Source organism: Haliotis rubra, unplaced genomic scaffold (genome assembly GCF_003918875.1).
Source record: "Haliotis rubra isolate DU_JTF1 unplaced genomic scaffold, ASM391887v1 Scf27, whole genome shotgun sequence".
NCBI lineage: Eukaryota > Metazoa > Mollusca > Gastropoda > Lepetellida > Haliotidae > Haliotis > Haliotis rubra.
Window position 1 is genome coordinate 3323594 of NW_025766780.1, and position 20711 is coordinate 3344304.

The window sequence follows — 20711 nt, forward strand, 5'->3', positions numbered from 1 at the left end:
AGAGAAGCCGACATTGTTTACGGAAGTTAGCTATGCTAGATACGACGCATGCGTATTATACAATTTCCTCTATCAATAACCGGAAGTGGATATTTGCCTAGCGTGCAGAGTTGCTAGTGGTGGTTGTCTTTGCTGGCGAGTGATCTAAGAGCGAAAGTAAAGAAAGACGAAAATGGCAGACCCCGAGAGATTTGACGGGATGCTTCTAGGCATGGCCTCACAATGTGAAGGCGGTGTTCAAGAGGTAAGATCACACTATGCTGCTCATTATGTGGTAAATTCACATATCAAGTCACGAAATCGTGCGACGCCGATGTGTAGAGTTAAGTTCTGGAAACATCTAGAAAAATACAGACGGAATAAACGCCTCCTGAAAGCTAAGATCATGAGACTACCAAGATCATTATGACAATCAACCGAAGGATCTAAACTAAAATGGTGTATTGACGTTGTCCCCGTCTTAGTCTGAAAAAAATGATGAGAGGACTGAACTATACGAACATTACAGTAAAGTTAAGTGCACAAAAACACGTGATATACAAGGCTTTACTTACATTGACACATACAGTGAAACATGCACCCCCTACCACCGAGCATACCTTAACATTCCTTAGCACTTGTATCCAAGACAGCTGTAGGCTGTTTAGAAGAAATTAAACAGCTTCAGCGTCTTAGATACATTTTTGTGCTACGTTCAGAATTCTGTTGTCAGCTAAGTAAGTGACCCTCTCTCCGGTAGTCACTTGCACACTGAACATGCTGAACGGGTCCATCTCTCTCTACTGTGTAGAGGTTGGTGTCAGGTAGGGTATGGGTCAACTAACTTTTGTAATTAAAAAATCTAAGGCAATTTTAGAAAGCTGTCCATTTTATCACAGAGGCTTGTAACACTAAAACCTGCTACAAAGTATATACTGTCACTGACAGGGTCTTAGTACTATATAAAAGGATATAATACTATTTACTAAGACCCCATCAGTGACAGTATATACCTTGATGGCAGTTTTAAGCGTTACAAGCCCCCGTGAGTCCGCTTATATGGCTCTCATATCCAGGCACATTGCCTGCTCATGGCACTACACACATTACTATCCCTGGTCATAGGACACTTATCATACTTTCCGATACTTTTTCAACTTCCTGGGATCATACAGCCATGCTGCCTGTTAGGCGCAATTAACTAAACACTCACATTGCCACTGGCCAGCACATCGTGGTGGGGTGTTAGCAAACTTTTCTTATGTTGATTGCAATTTACAAACTTTATCCTGCAAAAACTGAAAAAAGCCTGTTGTCTGCAAAAATATGTCAGTGGTCTAATGATGGAGTAGCTAACAACCTTTATGTGTTTCTCTCTTTGCAGTTGCTGGATGTGCTCTTCAATTTCTTGTCAAGGAAAACCGACTTCTATGTGGGTGGTGGAGAAGGAGCTGCAGAGAAGGTACCTCGATCATCAATTGCAGATCTCTTTGACATTATCACATGATTATTCATGTGTCTCTTGCGGTTAGGACTAGATTGCCAGCGGTAGCACACAAATTTCGCAGAGGTTGCTTCTTAGTAGGAATATAATGTGAATAAACTCTTTATTCACCCTTCAACATTCACTTTATTTGTAGCATCATGTTGGATGAGTTAAACAATTATGATGGCAAGCAATTTTGCTTGAGAATCTTTAAACCTGTGTCACGTTGTAGCATGACATAAGCTTAAACATGTATTAATGACTGTACCAAAGTTTGTTCAATTATTTTCATAAATAACACTTTTAGACACAATTTTGTGTGACATGCAAAATTTCCCTGTCAGTGAACAGGCAGTCACGAGAATGAGTGACCCCCTCTCAGGTAGTCACCTACACATTAGGGCCTCTGCTAATAAGTGGCTGCCATGACACCTTGTAGGTTTATGTTTACATTTCCAAATAAGTTAGTCCCAAGGTTACGTGTTCATTAGTTTCTCACTCTCACCCAGCACAATTTGAAAACTAATTTCCATCTACATTTGACTTCATTTATTTCATTCGACAACAATGGTGATATTCCTCATAACTAGTTTTTATACACTTATCTTTCACATGGTTCTAGGGAGTGAGTTTAGTTTTATGCAGCAATCAGCAATATTCCACCTATATGGCCGCGGTCTGTAAATAATCAATCCTGGACCAGACAATCCAGTGATCAAAAGCATGAGCATCGATCTGCACAATTAGGCTAGATCTATGCTTATGCTGTTGATCACTGGACTTGTAAGATATGTTCCATACATGTTGTATGAGATGGTACCACTATGCTGTCGGAGCCCAGTCTGTACTCTGGGTGTTTCAGATGATTATGGAGAAGTTTAAGAAGTATCAGTCGCAAGCTGAAGCCAGGGCTGCTGAGTCCAAAGCAGAGAAAGAGGCTGAAGAGAAGCGCCGACAAGAGAAGATAGCAAAGAAGAAAGCTGCGGAGGAGAAACAACAGGAAAGTCAGAAAGAGGAACCCAAAATCAAAGAACTGACAGATGAAGAGGCTGAGAAATTACAGAAAGAAATTTCAGAGGTGTGATGCGTTTTATATATTTTGTCTATTTCAAATTTGTTGGAGTCACAGCATGATTTTAAAGAAAAATGAAGTAGTCTTTTGTTTGGGAAGTTGAAGCAATTACATATGCTGTAATTAGTGTAACTTCAGACCCCTTATAATTGACATAAAACTGGCTGTTTTAAGTATTGTGTTTTTAACAATTCAGGATTATTGCTTTCATAACAGAAAAAGTCCAAGCCAGCAGAGAGCACTGAAGTAAATGGTGAATCCAAGGAAGACAACAGTGGTGACAAGGAGGTAATTATGCAGAGATTATGTACCTTAACTGTATTGAGACTGTGTACAGAAACTGTGAGGCTGTGTACGGAGACCGTGTACAACAACATGCCAGTGTGTTAGGTACTGATAATGCCCTGAAATTGTGCCACATGAATTTCGTAGACTTTATGAGGAAGACAGCTGTAACCACAGTATCTGTCATTTATGTGTATGAACTATTACAAGATATTTTGTATACATAGCTTAAAAACTCTCATTGCTTTCATCTGACTGAAGTATATGTATGGAAGGTGATCAGATGGTTCTCATCTGGAAACACACATAATTAATATGAGTGGTGGTCATGTCAGTTTGTATGATGTATATTCATGGTAGATATTTACCTTGCAGTCTGATGAGGAGGAGGATGAAAAGGACAAAGGCAAGCTGAAACCCAATTCTGAAAATGGAGCTGACTTGGAGCACTACCGTTGGACCCAGACACTGGAGGAAGTAGAGGTAATAGGCAACTGGTCATCCATTTGGAGACTTTATTCCCATGGTCATCTATCTTTAACTGTTAGTCGAATTATGGCCAATACAAGGATGATCTTGCATTCTCAAGTGTCAGGTCCAGAAATATTGCTGCTGATCAGACGTCCTCCCCACAAATCACTTTGTGGAAATGGGCCTTGCTTTGTTAACATACAATGTGAATAATGTATTGTCATGCACATGTACAGAAACTGAAGGTTTTCAGAATGAGTGTTCATGTTCTTTTATTGAGTTTTTTATGATAATGAGAGAGATCTCTGGATTTCAGATAAGGATTCCATTTGATGTTAAGTTCAATCTCAAGGGGAAAGATGTGGTTGTTGACATTCAGAAAAAGGTATGTAAATTGTTATCTGTTTTACTGCTTTGATGTTATCAGGTATTGATTATGGTATATGTAACCTTGGCAACCTGTGTGACTATCATTGTCTACTGAGACCTGAAGATGTGAAGTTAATGGGAGGCAGATGCCTGACAATGCTCACCACAGACAAAGGCTGATGTGACACACTTGTGGTCTGATCTGTGCGCCTCCACGTAACCTATGAGGCTGAGTGTTAGATTCTTTCACAACCTAAAATATGATGGTCTTGTTTTCAAGGATATATACTGAGGGAAAAAAATATGATTTTTCCTTATCCTGACTCATGCTCTTTTGCTTGTCCCCTTCCTCTTGCGAACATAGTGGAACACTTGTATCTCCTTAATTGAAGCTCCCTTCAATGTAAAATCACTAATTGGTACTCACCCAAGAGTTACCTCCCCTGCCACAAGCTCGGGAACAGGTGTCGCCACCCTCTGGCCTCATGCTTCACTCTCTCCTTCTTCGCCCGTGAGCAGGATGTGAGAGCGCCTGTGTCTTCTTACACACTATATCCTTTGGTTTTTCTTAGTTAGTTACCTATTATAGTTTACTATAAAGGTATAGCTAGTATCCTTCAGTTATTTGCATTGATAAATTATCGTATTTCTACTGTTTATTCAATGGAGTTCGTGGATTGTTCAGCTAGTTTTACGCTGATGAAAAACTGTACTATTTGTAGATTACGTTTTTCCGCTGGCGGATCCGCATGTAGTATGCCCTAGTTGTACTACTTTGTGCGCTTTGATTCACGCTTGCAGTTACTGCATTAATTTAACCAATTCTGCCTTTAATAAATACCATCTTTAAGGCCTTTGAGACGTGTTGCAGATAGGTCACGCCAAACTAGGTGTAGACATGGCCGATACTTCGGATTGCCCATCCAGTCAGCTGCTGTCGAAAGCGATCCCTCCCCTCTGGTGTTCTGCTTGAGACCCCATCGGAAGAGGGACGGGGATGCAGTCCGTCACCTCTAAGAAGCGACCGCCTCCCCAGACATCCTTCTTCATCGCAGACAAAGTCCAAGAGGGCCTCAACGCTCTTCTCAACGCAGACTTCGTGACTTCCCCAGGGCAGCGCCATCCTCCAAAGGGAAATCTCACGGTCATCGAGAACTTTCTCAGCCGAGATCGCTCCAGCAGCAGAATTGGGCCTCAACGATGACCAGCCTATCATCATACCCGACATACGCCACAAGAAGCTTACCAGTGACAGCGACAGTGACTTCAGCAGAGATCACCATGCAGCCTGATGCCTCTACACTGATGTCAGACGAGATCGCTGAGGGCCCCACCGCTAGCACCGCCCAGAGGGCACCATCTACTACGCCGCAGATCATCCCAGACGATCTTATGAAGCAGATCATGATCATGATGGAAGGCCACTACAGACTGGAGAAGCAGCCATCCCAGGGTCCGAGTTTCGCTGAAGGCTCCAACGTGACAGCACCCCAGAGGCACCCCCTGTCAACGTAGCAGCCACGACGATGCAGCCTTCGCTGGCGGAAGTCACAGACCACCTCGACGGCGGACCCAGATGTACAGCCTTCAGCGAAGGCGGAAAGATCATCACCTTCTTCGGGCGCCATACTCAGATAACGGAATCTGATCATCAGACCACACGGAAGCCTTCGCGAAGGTCATATCACCGCTCCCCAGGACCGACGACGCCAGATTTCTTCGCTGGCGTTTCGCTGGCGACACCTGAACCCAGATCGCCATTATCTAAAAAGGACATCGAGGGACTACACAAGAGCTTCGCTAAGCTACCATCAGTCCCCTCATATAGGTCGCCAAGAAGATCAACCTATCGATGTAGATCACCAAGACGATCGCCTCGCCGATCACCACGCCGATCTCCACGTCGATCACCTCACAGGTCTGCACATAAGCCTACAACTAGATCTCCACAAGCGTCAAACGATATAGAGATAGAGCCACACAGCCCTACATCAGAAGAGCAACAACCTCTTATTTATGATGATGGAATGGAAGATGATGGAGGAATTATTTTCTCAGATGCAGAGATAAGATATTGGATGGTCAATAATCTAGATCTCCCATCACCTTCCAAGAGTGGCAATTCGGCGCAGACTTATCTGATGAAAGAAGACGATGCAGATGCTATTACACTACCCCCAATCGACCCGATTGCGGCGGTGCCACAGAACCTAGATACAGCATTTAACAAAGCCACGAAGGTTCAGACGCCACATCTGCCAAATTTCCACGCCAAGAAGTTCTCCACGCATAATATGGACCCCTTCTTCAAAGCGCAAGACATCGATGAGAACTACAAGCTGATCTCCGATGCCAAGAACAAGTACTACAAGATAGATGATCGAAAATTGGTTCAGATAGAAACCATGACGAGGCGTATGTTCTTTGGTCTAAATAGATCTAGAACAATAAATGAGACACTTATCACCAGATTTCGGAACACGACCTCTGAAGATGATAGAATGATTTACTCGGCCCTACTGATGCAAAAGAAGGACCAGCAGTTCTTAACAGATCATCTCACGTCTGTCTCAGCAGCACTGACCTTAGCTCGTCGTCAAGGCCTCCTCGCTTCCTGCAACTGGGGTGAGAACTTTACAGCTCCACTATATACAGCCCCCGTGGTCTTCCCCATCCATCTTTGACGGAGGAATAGACAGAGTCTCCAAGGAAGTCACCAAGGATTCCAGAGAAGTCCTGATGATTAAATCGATGGACACGCTAGCCAGTGTCATTCGACAGACTTCACAAAGATACTCAGGAAGATCTAAATTCACGGGCCTACAAAGAGCAAGAGACAGGAAGATTGCCAGTTCCAGGGGAAGAGATTCTTTTCGTCCCCGCAACTATAAACGCTGAAAGACAGGTTCGGAACGACTGGAGTCTTCCACCCCCAGCCGTTCCAGTACAACCGTCACAAGTGGGTGGACGTCTCCAACTACACTGGGAAAACTGGGGAATACTTCAAGACACCTATGTCTCCAACATTCTTCAACGCGGATTTCGTATCCCACTACAGGCCAAGCCTCCACTAACAGTCAACTCTCACAAGTTCGAGGTACAGGCACAGCAACTACTAAAGTTAAGAGAGACTGTTACATTACTCCTAACCAAGCAGGCCATAGAAGTAATAGAGCAAGGAAACATCGAACCAGGTTTCTACTCCCCAGTTTTCCTAGTACCCAAGAAAAACTCCAAGGAGAAATACAGACTCATTTACAACATGAGCTTCTTCAACAAGACTTATCTAAGCAGACCACCCAGGTTCAGCATGATACATCTACCGCAGTTACGGCACATGATTCACCCCATGGACTACATGGGCAGTATAGATCTACAAGATGCTTATCTGCACATCCCTATACATCCCGAATCCAGGAAATACCTACGGTTTACGCTAGAATGGTTACATTACCTGTGGAAAGTACTCCCATTCGGAATAGCATCAGCCCCATGGTTATTCACGAGGATAACGAAACCGATTGTCACCTATCTACATCGTCAAGGGCTACGCGTCGCGTTCTTCCCTCGACGACGGGATACAAGTAGATCAAGATCCACAGCATCTCAAACTACAGTTAAACTACATCATAAAGCTACTAACACAGCTGGGATGGTTAGTAAACTTACACAAGTCGGACCTAGTACCATCGCAAGATCTGCAATTCCTAGGCATTCGATTTATCACCAATCTCAACCGTATAGTCATACCAGAAGACCGTTGGCTCAAGATCCAACAGATCATTCCACCAGCTCTACTCTCTCCGCTACCACTTCGACAATGGCAGAGCTTACTAGGTCTTCTAACATCAGCCCAAGACTTGACAGTCATAGGCAGATTACAGTTACGTCCCTTACAGGTCTTCATCAACACACATCTCGACGACCTACAACCATTCAGTCTACCGGAACATCTCAGACCTCATCTACTATGGTGGACAAAGAAATCGAATGTCTGCGAAGAGATTTGTTTAGCAGAGCAGGAATTCAAAACCCATCTATATGTAGACGCGTTGCTCCAAGGTTGGGGAGCTCATCTCACCAACCGGACGGCATCAGGGTTATGGAATCAGCTAGAAAGCAAACTCCACATAAACGCATTAGAGATGAAAGCTGTAATCAACGCCATAAGACATTGGAGCAACATTCTACAGAATGTGCACCTGATGATACATACCGACAACTCGACAGTGGCGTTTTATGTGAACAGGCAAGGCTCAGCGAGATCGCCCGAACCTTTTGACTTTAACCTTTCAACTGTTCGAATTAATCCAAGATCTAAATCTACATGTCAAAGCATGCCACATTCCCGAGCCAGGAATATACTAGCAGACGCACTCTCGGCCACATCTACCGTCGCCGACAGAATGGATGCTCAATACAGAGATATTTGCACAGATAATCAAGCAAATAGGAGCCCGCTAGTAGATCTATTAAGCCACAAGGTTCAACAATCAACTACCGACATTACGTGTCACCAGTGCCAGACCCACAAGCATGGGCAACGGACGCTCTAAGCATATCATGGGAAGGCCTCAATGCGTCACAGCGTTTCCGCCCCAGCAATAATACCTCAAGTATTACAGAAAATCAGCCAAACACAGAGCCTACAACTCATTTTGGTCGCCCTACTGGCCGGCCAGAACGTGGTTTCCCGCTCTAATACAAGAAATCGGTCAACCGGCACTAGAGCTACACAAGCGCTCAAACCTGTTAATACATCCACACACCAAACAGGTGCACAGAAACCCAGAAGTATTCAAACTTCAATTATGGACTGTATTAAAATGTGTTTAAACAAGAGAGGATATTCTACCAGGGCGCAAAAGCGGTCACGCTTGCCTTACGATACTCAACGCGTGGTAATGCGATGACAAGTGGCAAAGTTTCGAAATTATGCAGCAAACAAGGGTTTTACAGCAAGAGATGCTACGCGTCCTCAAGTGGCAGACTATTTGTGTTACTTACGGCAAAACAAACATTTAAAAGGCTCGACATTGTCAACATATCTTGCCGCTTTAGTTCTGTGATTTCTATGAGAACGGGTGTTAAATTGACAAAACACCAGAGTTACTGGCCTTACTACGTGCTTTCGATTGGAGGACCAAAAGCAGAAGTTCCACGCCCAGCTTGGGATCTGAATGTAGTGTTACAACACCTCACAAGTGAGGATTATGAACCATTGGAATCGACAACTTTTGAATTTCTCTCACAGAAAACAGTTTTCCTGTTATCGCTAGCCACGGCAGCCAGAATATCTGAAATTCACGCTCTAGATTATGAGAGGATACAGTTTGATGACAATCAAAACACAGCGCACCTGGGATTAAGATGGGATTTCATCGCCAAAATCAACTACCAGGTCAACCAGACAGGTTATTTCATCGTCCCTGCGCTATCCTCGATTCTCGGATCTCAAGATACATTGGACTTATCTCTATGCCCAGTAACGAGCTCTCATAATCTATTTACGCTGTTTCCAAAACAAGGCGAAGATCGCTCAGAAGATTGTTCATCCCGTTATCGCCTACAAATCAGACAGAAGTCTCTCGTACCACCATATCTATATGGATAAGAACTGTCATTCTACGCGCCTATAAGGCAGCAGGACTGGACCCTCCAACAGCATCAAATCCACATGAAATCAGGGCATTGGCCTCCACCCTCGCCCTTCACGGTAACTGTTCATTAAATACAATTATGGAAGGATGCTTCTGGAAATCTAACATGGTGTTTGCTAATCACTATCTGAGAGATATCACCACCGAGGACGTCTCCTGGCATTCACCATTTCGGTCCTTTGGTCCTCGCTCAGCAACTGACAGTCCCTCGTAGGCGTTAATATTCACCCCCACGAGATTATTATGTATATTATGCATATATTAATTAGCTTATAACTCCACGGAGTTCTAGGGCTATGTACATATTTAGCTTAGGTTATTCAACCTTAAGCTCATACTGAGTTTATATTCAGTGTACAGCTTCTCTATTAGAGTAGCATTTTATATATATATTGGTATATCAGTATATTAGTAATGTAATACCCCACTTATAGTAATATATATCTTATGGCTTATTATAAAGGAAATATCCTAAGTCTCTATGCCTTATGAAGTTCCCGCAGGGGTTATTACAATATCACTTATTTAAATCACTAATTATAATCCAAAGTATTCTGTTTTACCCACCACCTCTCCGGTGGATTCTACAAGCAAAAGAGCATGAGTCAGGATAAGGAAAAATATGTAATTTTTTTAGTAAAATTGATATTTTATACTTATCCTGACTCATGAGGTTAGCCCTCCCATCCTCCCCACATAACACTTTGGATTTCCCTGTAAATTCAAGTGTTGGGCTCGCAAAATCAGGAGAGAGTGAAGCATGAGGCCAGAGGGTGGCGACACCTGTTCCCGCGCTTTCGGCAGGGGAGGTAACTCTTGGGTGAGTACCAATTAGTGATTTTACATTGAAGGGAGCTTCAATTAAGGAGATACAAGTGTTCCACTATGTTCGCAAGAGGAAGGGGACAAGCAAAAGAGCATGAGTCAGGATAAATAAAAAATATCAATTTTACTCAAAAAATTACATATTTATGTATGACTAGTCACAATATGGCTAAAATATTGCCTACATGACTAAACTTTATCTCACTCACTACAGTGGGAATCAGCAAAGCTGGGAATGTTTGTGGTTGGTATGTGGTCCTCTGCCTAGAGCTCAGGCCACAAATCGGGTGAAGTTAAGCAGCGTTGGGCATTGAGAGTCCTTGGATGGGCGACCAAGTTTGGCAGCTAGACTCCTGAGATTCTTTTTCAGAGAGATCGTCCTTGGGGTACATATATGCTTTTTCTGCGGCTGAAAATGTCCTGTGACAGTTATATCAATGTTTAAATAAAAATATTGTACAATAAATAAAATCTTTTTTATCTATTATACGGCCCCCACCACGTGGAGTTACCTCCCTGCTACGCATGCGCAGCCAACCAGGTAAGCACCTAGGCCCGTATCATCATTGCTTCTGCTGTCACTCAACCGTTCAGACGTGTTTCGAGTTGCCTTGCTGAAAACCTCTTGTTTAAAGAATAATGTCTGAGACTTCAACTGTATGTATGGTCTTTATTTGTTCTTGACAGAACAGTTTATAAGACTTTTGCAGTCTGTTATTTCTCATTAATGTGACTTTGTATTAAACTTTACGCTAGCTTTCCCATGGTTTACGCACGTGTTGCTTTTCCATGGCGGGAAATTTAGCGTGCCACGTGGTTGTCATATTGTGTTATTAACCAAGTATTTCTTCCCGTGGTCACATTCACATAATTTTCAATGTTTTGTACATGTATATTTATGCTGCTGGCTCCGCTGTTAGCTACATGCTTGCGTGTTTGCTTTCAGACGTTTACTGGGTGTTCTGTCTGCGGGCAGAACATCCCCAGAGCCTCGAGAAAATCGGCCACAACCCTGATATTTGTGAACTTTGCATGGCCTTCTCCCCGGGCCCAGAAACGGAGGTCCGCGGATTTTCTCTTCTACAAAGAGTTGCGAGAGGCGGGAGGGGAACTGACCCAGGAGGTCCCCCTGTCTAAAGCTAAAAAATCTAAGCCGGCTAAGGAACCTAAGTTGCATAAGGCGACTCCTCAGTCACACAGTGGTTTTGATATGTCTTAAATTACACAACTTTTCCCAGCAGCATATGGACTCACTTAAGTCCCTTGTTCATGAGTCGGTTGGAGGTCTCCGTCAGGAGTTCCTCGCCCACTCTGAGCAGGGGACGGAGAGTCCGGGGGTGGGATCACCGAGCCTGGCTAGATCCCTTAGCCTGGAGGCGTCGGCTATCCCGGGGTGTGTGTGTGGAGGTGAGGGGTGTAGTGTGTGTGTGTGTGTGTGTGTTTGCTCCCAGTCCCCCTCTCGGTGTTGGCTCAGGGTCCGTTGAGGATTCCTGGGGTTCTGTTCCCTACGCCGCCCCGCCCCATGAGAGCGGAGGAGCCAGTTCTGCCTGGTCTTCCTCCTGTGTCTCGGGACCGGGGTTGAGTGTGGTGTCGGTTGCCGGAGCGGGGAGTTCCTTCGGCTCTCTCTTTTCCTCTGTGTCTGGGGCTCGGCCTCCCACCAGGTCGGGGTTCGGATCCTCTTCGCGAGGAGACACGGATTCTGACTCGGGCTTAGGTGCCGAGTCTATGGAAGTTGGGGAGGTCGAGGAGACGGAGGGCAATTTCCGCTTCTCGTTGGCTCTCCGGGGGGTGCGGAAGCGTATTGCTGAGTTCATTCCCCAAGCCGCGGTACCCACCAGTCACTATGACTCATTTGAATTCCGCCTGCCGGGCGAGGCGTTTGCCCCTAAGCTACTGCTGCAGCTACCTCCTTCAAGGACTCTAAGGCCTTGTTGGAGCATACGCGGACTTGTTGCCCCCGTGCTCCCGTAGCGGGTTTCTCCTTCGGCTGGCTTCGGCTGCTGGGCAGGGGTAGGAGGAGAAGCCCTCCCAAAGGTAAGGGCAAGGAGCAGTCCTCTTCGACTGGCTCCCGACTGCCCCGACCTCCCGTTAACCCAACAGGCTGTCGCCGTGGGTCCGTCCCACTCAGTTCGTCTGCAAGGGACCACTCACGCTCTTTTACCACACGTCCCAGTGGGGGGGGACCGCCTGTCTCTATTCCTGCTGGAGTGGGAGAAGGCTACCAGCAACACTTGGGTGCTATCCACTGTCAGTGTCGGCCATCTACCACTGTGGAAGCGAGGCCCGCCAGAATTCACCGGCATACGTCGCACTCCGGAGTCGTCGTGTCAGGTGAGGGCGGGTATACTGCGCGACGAAGTTAGGCTTTGCTGGACAAGTCCACCATGGGGCGCATACCACCGGGCGAGGAACAGGCGGGATTTTATTCCACGTACTTCCTCGTTCCGAAGAAGGACGATGGGTTCTCAACCTCAAGGGGTTGAATCGCATCCTTCAAGATGGAGACACTTCACTCGGTGATCTGCTCTGTTCAGCCCGGCGATTGGCTTACGTCGGTCGATCTAAAGGATGCGTTTCTACATGTGCCAATTCATCCATTGTTCATGCAGTACCTCCGGTTCTCTTACAACGGGATGGGTTACCAGTTCGCGGTGCTCCCCTTCGGCATATCCACTGCCCCCAGGGTGTTCACCAAGCTCATGTTAGTGCCAGCTACCCTCGCAAGGTCGCAAGGAAGGCGTTGTTACCCTTACCTCGACGACTGGTTGCTCAGCGCTCTAACTCAGCCAGCGAGCCTAGATTCTACCCACACAGTGATAGACATTCTAGTTCGACTGGATCGTAAACCTCAAGAAATCCGACCTGGTACCCACCCAGGACTTGGTTTTTCTTGGGGCACAATTCCAAACTCACAAGGATCTTTTTTTTTTTTTTTTTTTATTTAATATTTTTATTTCCCTACTCACAAGGATCTTGTCTCCTTGTCACCCGATCGGGTCACCAGAGTACAGGAGATGGTGTCTTCGTTCCTCTCCCAGCCCCAGGCCCCAGCGCGGACTTGGCTCCGTCTTCTACTCGGCCATATGGCGGCGACTATCTCTGTAGTGTGGTGGACGCGGTTGAGGATGCGCCCTATACAGCAAGCTTTGGCGAAGTCTGTGGGCTCATTCGGAGGATCTGGAGAAGAGTCTCACAGTCCCCGGGTGGTTGTCTCCTCACCTTCAGTGGTGGACCAATGTCGCGAATCTCTCCAAGGGGATCCCTTTGGAAATACTCACGGGCTGGGGTTGTTCTGGGCAGTCTGTCGGTGTCCGGACTCTGGTCCGAAGCCGAAGCCCGCCTTCACATCAACGTCTTGGAACTGAGAGCTGTGTGGTTGGTTTTCGAGCTTCCGGTGGCATGTTCAGGGCAAGGTGGTTCGTCTTCAGTTGGACAACCGTACGGCCATGACGTACATCCTGAAGCAAGGCGGTACAGTGTCCCTAGCGCTCCTTCGGGAGATGTGGGAATTTCTCCTCTGGTGTGACCAATGCGCGACTGTCAGGTGCTTCCTGTTTGCCTCCCGTGGCTGGAGAACGTGCGAGCAGACGCGCTCTCTCGTCTGATCCTGGCCCCGCACGAGTGGATGCTCGACCGACAGATATTCAGAGTTATCTCCTAGTTGTACGGGATCGTTCCAGGTGGATCTGTTTGCGTCCGGCGGGACGAATCAGATGCTCGTGTTCTGGTCTCAAATACCGGACCAGAGGCTTCCGCGCCTTCCTGCTGGATTGGACTGGGCAAAGTGCTCTGGGCTTTCCCGCAGCTACCACTCCTTCCCCAGGTCCTCTCCCAGCTGTCCACCCAGCCAGCTCGGCTACTTGTGCTACTGGCACCGCTATGGCTGTCACAGAGCTGGTTTCTGGTAATTCTCAGGTTTCTGGCTCAGCCTCCTGTACTATTACCTTTGTGACCGGACATTCTCACTGAGAACAGCGCGCCATACCCCAATCCTAGGATTCAGTGGGTGGCTTGGCCTCTGTCAGGTCTAGCCTTGAAGCACGCGGAATTCCTGCAGCAGTTGCAGACACAATTCTGGCTTCGAGGCGGGATTTGACAAACCTTCAGTATGAGGATAGGTGGTCCCGCTATGCGTGCTGGTGTTCAGATAAGGGGATGGCAGATGCCATTTCTGCAGATTTAGTCCGAGTATTGGAGTTTTTGCAAGCTTGTTTGGAAGAAGGCTTGGCGGCTTCGACCATTCGTGGCTACTCCACCGCTATTTCCACTTTTCACACCCCTGTCGATGGTCGTCTTCTGGGGCAGCACCCTCTCATGCAGTGCTTTGGAGCTGGCGTGGATCGGGTTCGACCTGCTGTCAGGCGAACCAGCCCACCTTGGGATTTGTCAATTGTGATAGATAGTAGATTGGCTGTCCGGTCCTACGTTCTCACGTCTATAGGCTATTTCCATTCAGTTGTTAACATGGAAGGCTGTATTTCTGGTGGCGGTAACATCTGGGCGTAGGGTCGGCAACTTACATGCTATGTCGGCAGACCCATCCAGATCGTGTCAGTATGTACTCCAAGGACGATCTCTCTGAAAAAGAATTAACTAAACCTGCAGAGGTTTCCAATTCTTTGAAGAGAGTCGTCCTTTGGGTAATGCCGCCCACCTCCCCACAATTCTGTTCACTGATTTATTCAGCAGAAGGAATGATGATACAGGCCTAGGTACTTACCTGGTTGGCGGCGCATGCATAGCAGGGAGGTAACTCCACGTGGTGGGGGCCGTATAATAGATAAAAAAGATTATATTTATTGTACAATATTTTTATTAAAACATTGATACAACTGTCACAGGACATTTTCAGCCGCAGAAAAAGCATATATGTACCCCAAGGACGACTCTCTTCAAAGAATTGGAAACCTCTGCAGGTTTAGTTAAGTTTCTAGTCTCACCTAAAGCAAGTGAGTTTGTTCAAAATGCCTCTATTCACCCAGCAGAAAATGGGTACCCTTGGGATAAAGTCATGTGACTATAACCTACCTAACTGGCAGCTTGGGTTATCTGGGGTAATAATAATGCACAGATCATTTTGGCGTTTCGAGCATGCATTGTGCATGGAGAAATGTGCATGACAAATGGACTATTACTGTTGTTTCCATTACCAAGTAATCAATATAAACTGATTACAGCACCTAAAGGTTGGCCTGAAAGGTCATCCACCTGTGATTGATGGCGAGCTATACAACAATGTGAAGATAGAGGAATCAACCTGGGTCATCCAGGACAAGAAAGTGCTAATCATCAACATAGAGAAGGTTAGTCAGTAACCAATGTCCATGTCTTCATGGGGGAGTTTAATCAGGAGTGAAAATTGTCAACACAAGAAAATGTCAGGTCTCATGATTAGATGAACATGTTTGATAAGAAGCTGTGATACATTGTTTGTGATCTTTTTGACGAAAGCATCATGTGCACAAGGGTACTGAGGCAGACTGAAAGTTGTTCTTATGTGAGAGTTGCTTTGTTCAGATCAAGATTGAATATGACCATGAAGTATATTGTAAGTGCATCTAACAGAAAAAATGCTATACTTTGGGAATACCTTTAAAAATGATGCTTAGGCTCATTGTGAAACTGAGTCCAGTTTGTCATGGTTAATTGAGAAATACAGTTCGCTCTACCACCATGTACAGTGGACTCTGTCAATACCGGCCTCTGTTAACACCGGCACTCTGTCTACATCGGCACAAAGTTTCAGTCCCGGCAGAAATGCACGTTATTATCGTTTAGAAACTTCTGTAAACATCGGCATCTGTCTATTCAGGATATCGGCATTGTTTTTCAGTCCCAACGAACAAGTTGTTATGAAAACGAATCTGTAAAAACCGGCACATGAAAGACGGCGTAACCCTTTGATGCAATTAGGTCCAAATGATGTAACAACACAATTCGCTGTGACTCCCGAGATTATTCAGAAACGTGAAGTGTTAATCAGTATCTTGTTAATCAGTGAGTGGTACGTAACACTTACCCTGAGTAATTAATACATGTTGTGGGCAGTTTGACTGTATAAACAAGCAAGTGTTTACATTTTGTTGATTCAGCGGGTATTGACTCCGAGATTATTCATAAACGGGAAGTGTCAATCAGTTTCTTGTTAATTAGTGAGTGGCACGTGTCACTTACATAGAGGCTTAATCGCTTGATGGCGGTATCGCTCTAAAGCTCTGAACATCAACAATATCACTGTACTCTTGCCGAGAGTATTTTCACATTTGTAAGAAGCGATTTTATTGGATAAAGATTGGTTTCTAACGGCGCTTTTCACTACACTCTGCTTATAAGGGTCGGTGATTGGTCAAAATCAGACACGTGACCTAAGCAGCCAATCATATTCTGGAAATGGATACCGGTTTTGGGTAAAATAATGCTATTCTGAACATATTAAGAAAGATATCGCTACCTATACGTGAAATTATGGAACGTATTGGACATATCGTGCTAGGTTATGGCCTATGACAAAATGCTTCATGCATATATTTTCACATTAAGCATCGTGTCCGGTGCGCCAAGACGGAGGCGGTGAAAGCCGAGATGTAACTTGTCAGTGACTTGACTTACATTGCATGATCGCACAAAAGTATGGAAATAGTAATTTTATATGTACGCTTGACAACTTTATGAATGTTATTGTTGATTTCAATTTATTTATTGTTTTCCTCGATGTTTAAAACATCGTTACTTTTGCTCTTTGCTCTATTGTAGACCAGCTGCGAAGCATAAACAAGAATCGTTGTTTTCAATAACACTGCGAAAAATAGTTTATAATTTTAATTCTGCCGATAATATATGATCAGTTGAAATTTAATAAGAGATTTTAGACATTTTTATTTGATTTAAACAACATGAATGTGCATTCAGACACTGCCTTGTTTCTTATTCAAACATCTTGTTAATGCTAAAGTGACAGTACGACAGCGAACTTCCGTGTGCGCAGGCGTCATAAGCGAACCTAGCTAAACCGACACTCTGTCAAAACCGGCATTTTTATTTGGTCCCGACTGATGCCGGTATTGACAGAGTACACTGTATAGTGTAATAAAACACACTTTCGCCCTGAACTATTATAGTTAAAGTACGAGGACGCTTGCCTCCGAGTGCTTTAACGTTATAATAGTTTAGGGCGAAAGTGTTCTTTATTACACTATACATGGTGGTAGAGCTAACTGTATTTCTTTTCTAAGATGCCAAATTTAATACTTTCCAAGCATAATTACGATTAATTTAGGCAGAAACTGAGAAAGCATACGACCTTGTCAGTGAATCCTCGCACAGGGCTAACTTGTGCGCTGTTCTATTGATGTGTCTGCCCAACGTAAGTTTAGATCAGTACCTCCAGATGAAGTTGTCAAGCGACATTCCACGATTGCATTGTGGGAATGTAAACATTGCGAACGTTACCATGTCGCTGAACACTTGTGAGTCGAATTGACACATTTTAACTCTCATAAAACATAAACGTAATGTTTCCACCAGTGATGTTAGCTGCGTGAAGCAACTGCAAACCAAGAAACAGGATGCAACGGAGTAGTTTACTGTAGCAGGCCGTACAAGGCGATGACAACTGACCTGCATCGTGACGTCGCTTACATTGTGACGTAATGTAAAATGGTTCGATTACGAGGGGGCACACTAGAATGGTGCAGTGAAGGGATAACGTCATTCAATTGTTACGTCATAAAAAAACTCTACCTTTATTGTCTGATAATGTAGTTTTGTTTCGATTGTTCTAACCGCTAGGCATCTTAGAAAATGGCTTAATGATCTACTGTGTTTCAAGTACATGTGCTCGCCAGTACTTTGTTCAAAATATCTTGACATTGTTTGGATTTTGTGAAGTAACTTTGCTAGTATTTTCTAATCATTCTAAAATTGTTCTGCACAAGTAAGGGGTAAATTCTGCCATTTTTGATATTTTGATGTAGTACCTTGATACTGAATGTTCTCATTTAATAGAGCTGTGACGATACATCGTAGTATCAATAAACGTGATACTTTATCTGACAATAAATATATCGATACTTTTTTTCGTATCGTGATATGTATCGTTGACCTTAAATTTTTTTATTTTTCACTAGAAATTGATGGTTGTCAACATTTACACTGTTACATCAGGGGTGGAAATAACTTTTAAATTGCTAGTGTACTCCGGTACAGTGGCACATGTAAAATCACTTGCCCTGATAATTTTTCCTCTATACTGGACGTTTTCTTGTTGATTTTTTAAATAAACAACATAATTAACGTTGGAAGGTTAACTGGACACCGGTACAGTGTGATATACAAATTTGCTTGCCCAACAGAAAAAAACACTGGACTCGGGCGTCGGGCAATGGGTTATTTCCACCCCAGTTACATGCTATCAAACAATACTTTTTTCAAGAATATAAGATTGCATATTGTGATATGCATCAAATCGAATCGTATCGTTCCAAGATATCGCAATACCTATCGTCTCGTGAAATTTCTGTATCGTACACCTCTATCACTTTGTGATCTGTAGTTACATGTGTCTCAGAGAAATGTTTGTCATTGGTCTGCAGATTAACAAGATGGAATGGTGGAGTCGCATTGTCACAACAGACCCAGAAATAAACACAAAGAAAGTACAACCAGAGAATTCAAAGGTGGGAGTTCGTTTGGTTTATATAAAACCTCTTCACTACTGGTTGGTTAAACAGACTGAACTGATCTGTGAAGACACAGGATTGGCTTTAAGCAGCCCATACTTGTCATAAGAGGTGAATGATGGGATTGGGTGGTCTGGTTTGGGACTTGGTTGACGCATGCCAGTGTAACCCTACTGTGTTGATCGATGGTCATGATATTCATCATTAGATTGATATATCAGGACTGATTTATTCATAGAGTGCCATTTATAGCTGGGATATTGCTGAGGGTGGCATTAAGCTACACACAAACATTCCACAGGAGATACTGCTTTATCTTGGACTACCATCACAGTTCTTTGCAGTTACCATGATGTTGCAGTCAAACATTTTTGCTAATGTCTCTGCCACAGATTCTTACCTTTGTGTCCTTTGCTCATTTCGATTATCAAATGTATCAAATCCTGTAGCTGAATGTTTAACCACTTAGGTTGATACACTGTATTATCAAAAGACACTCAGTTAGTAGTACTGGTGTTCTGGTGACCTGTTCATAATCAAGTCTTCACCTGGCAGATCAGTGACTGAAACCACCAGTAATATTTCAGAGAAGCACTCCATCATGACCAGTGTGCGAAATAGTTTCCAAATTTTGCTAGCCAGACGGGCCAGCTATGCCTGAAAGTTACCAGCCCACAAAATAATTCACTTGTCCGAAATTTGAATGTAGACACGAATTTCATCATTAAGCTGCTAATATGATAAACATTTTTATCAGGCCAAAACCTTGCATGATTTAAAAGTGTGTTATAACTTCACAAGTATGATATATTTACAAAATGACCCCATGAAAATTCACTAGCCAGTCGGACCAGTGACTGTGGCCCAAGTTTATCGGCCCAACAGGATTTTTTCACACTTAATTCCACACCACCTGGAGATCTGTTCATTTAGAAATAACCATTTGTGAGAACTGATCGCCCACCACATTCGTGCATGAGTGTTGAGACATGTAACTGTGAATGTTGCAGCTGTCTGACCTGGATGGAGAGACGCGGGCGATGGTGGAGAAGATGATGTTTGATCAGCGACAGAAGGAGATGGGGCTGCCCACATCAGATGAGCAGAAGAAACAGGATATCCTCAATAAGTAAGTCTTGGGACAGCAGATCAGTCACCATATCAATGTTTTAGTAGCTTATTTGTAGTAGTTCCTTTACAATATGTGTGAGTCTGTGTCTTCATTTGTTCTCTCATTTCTTACCATAATCATGGCTACTCGTGCTTGGTAATGAGAATTGTGCCCTTGTTTGGAGCTCAAAATCAACCAAAGTAGCTGCAATTTAGTGTATCTGTATTGCCACTGAAGTCAGATTTTCTTCAGATCTGATGAGTAACATTGCATGTTGGATAGTCTGCTGAACAGTTTTAGTGCAAGTTGCCAGGAGTGCAGATTGGTTCAAGTCTCTCTTTGTGTTCATGATCATCCTAACGTACATTAATTATATGTATTTTTGCCTCTTTATAGGTTCATGACACAACATCCGGAAATGGACTTCAGCAAGTGCAAATTTTCATGATGAACTTGCAACACGGGTGATGCCTGAATCATCTCTGAATGTCATCAACAACTTCTTGTTACATGTACATACAGATCAACACCTCATTTCCATTTTACACCATATTTTGTAAGAAGCTGTGTTTGTTTGTGTTGTTATTATGGAAACCCTGGGTGTAGCATCTGTATCTGTACAAGTTGTCTCTGTGGCCACCCCTCTCGTACCATTCCTTTTATGCATTTTTCTTCATTTTTTCAAATTCGATTGTAGGTTTGTTTGTAATGAGATGAGATATAGGAAGCGTGATTATGGAGATTTTATGCAGTCTGACCTAGTGGTTTTCATATT

The 20711-nt window shown here is 44.2% G+C and overlaps 1 protein-coding gene across 1 annotated transcript; it reads left to right on the plus strand.

Moving 5' to 3' along the window:
• Nucleotides 1-92: 92 nt before the first annotated feature.
• On the plus strand, nt 93-20499 carry LOC124280598 (nuclear migration protein nudC-like). The gene is made up of 10 exons (XM_046716578.1): nt 93-244; nt 1364-1441; nt 2328-2543; nt 2754-2825; nt 3198-3305; nt 3610-3678; nt 15325-15450; nt 18739-18822; nt 19836-19954; nt 20333-20499. Exons 1-10 carry the CDS (start codon nt 173-175, stop codon nt 20382-20384), a joined length of 996 nt encoding a protein of 331 aa, XP_046572534.1. The 5' UTR covers nt 93-172; the 3' UTR covers nt 20385-20499.
• Nucleotides 20500-20711: the final 212 nt, after the last annotated feature.

Excerpts from the sequence above, each read along its gene's own strand:
- LOC124280598 (XM_046716578.1), top strand. The coding sequence starts at position 173 with ATGGCAGACCCCGAGAGATTTGACGGGATGCTTCTAGGCATGGCCTCA. Across the intron at positions 2,544-2,753 it reads TACAGAAAGAAATTTCAGAG|AAAAAGTCCAAGCCAGCAGA; the intron begins GTGTGATGCGTT and ends CTTTCATAACAG. Across the intron at positions 3,679-15,324 it reads TTGTTGACATTCAGAAAAAG|CACCTAAAGGTTGGCCTGAA; the intron begins GTATGTAAATTG and ends AACTGATTACAG.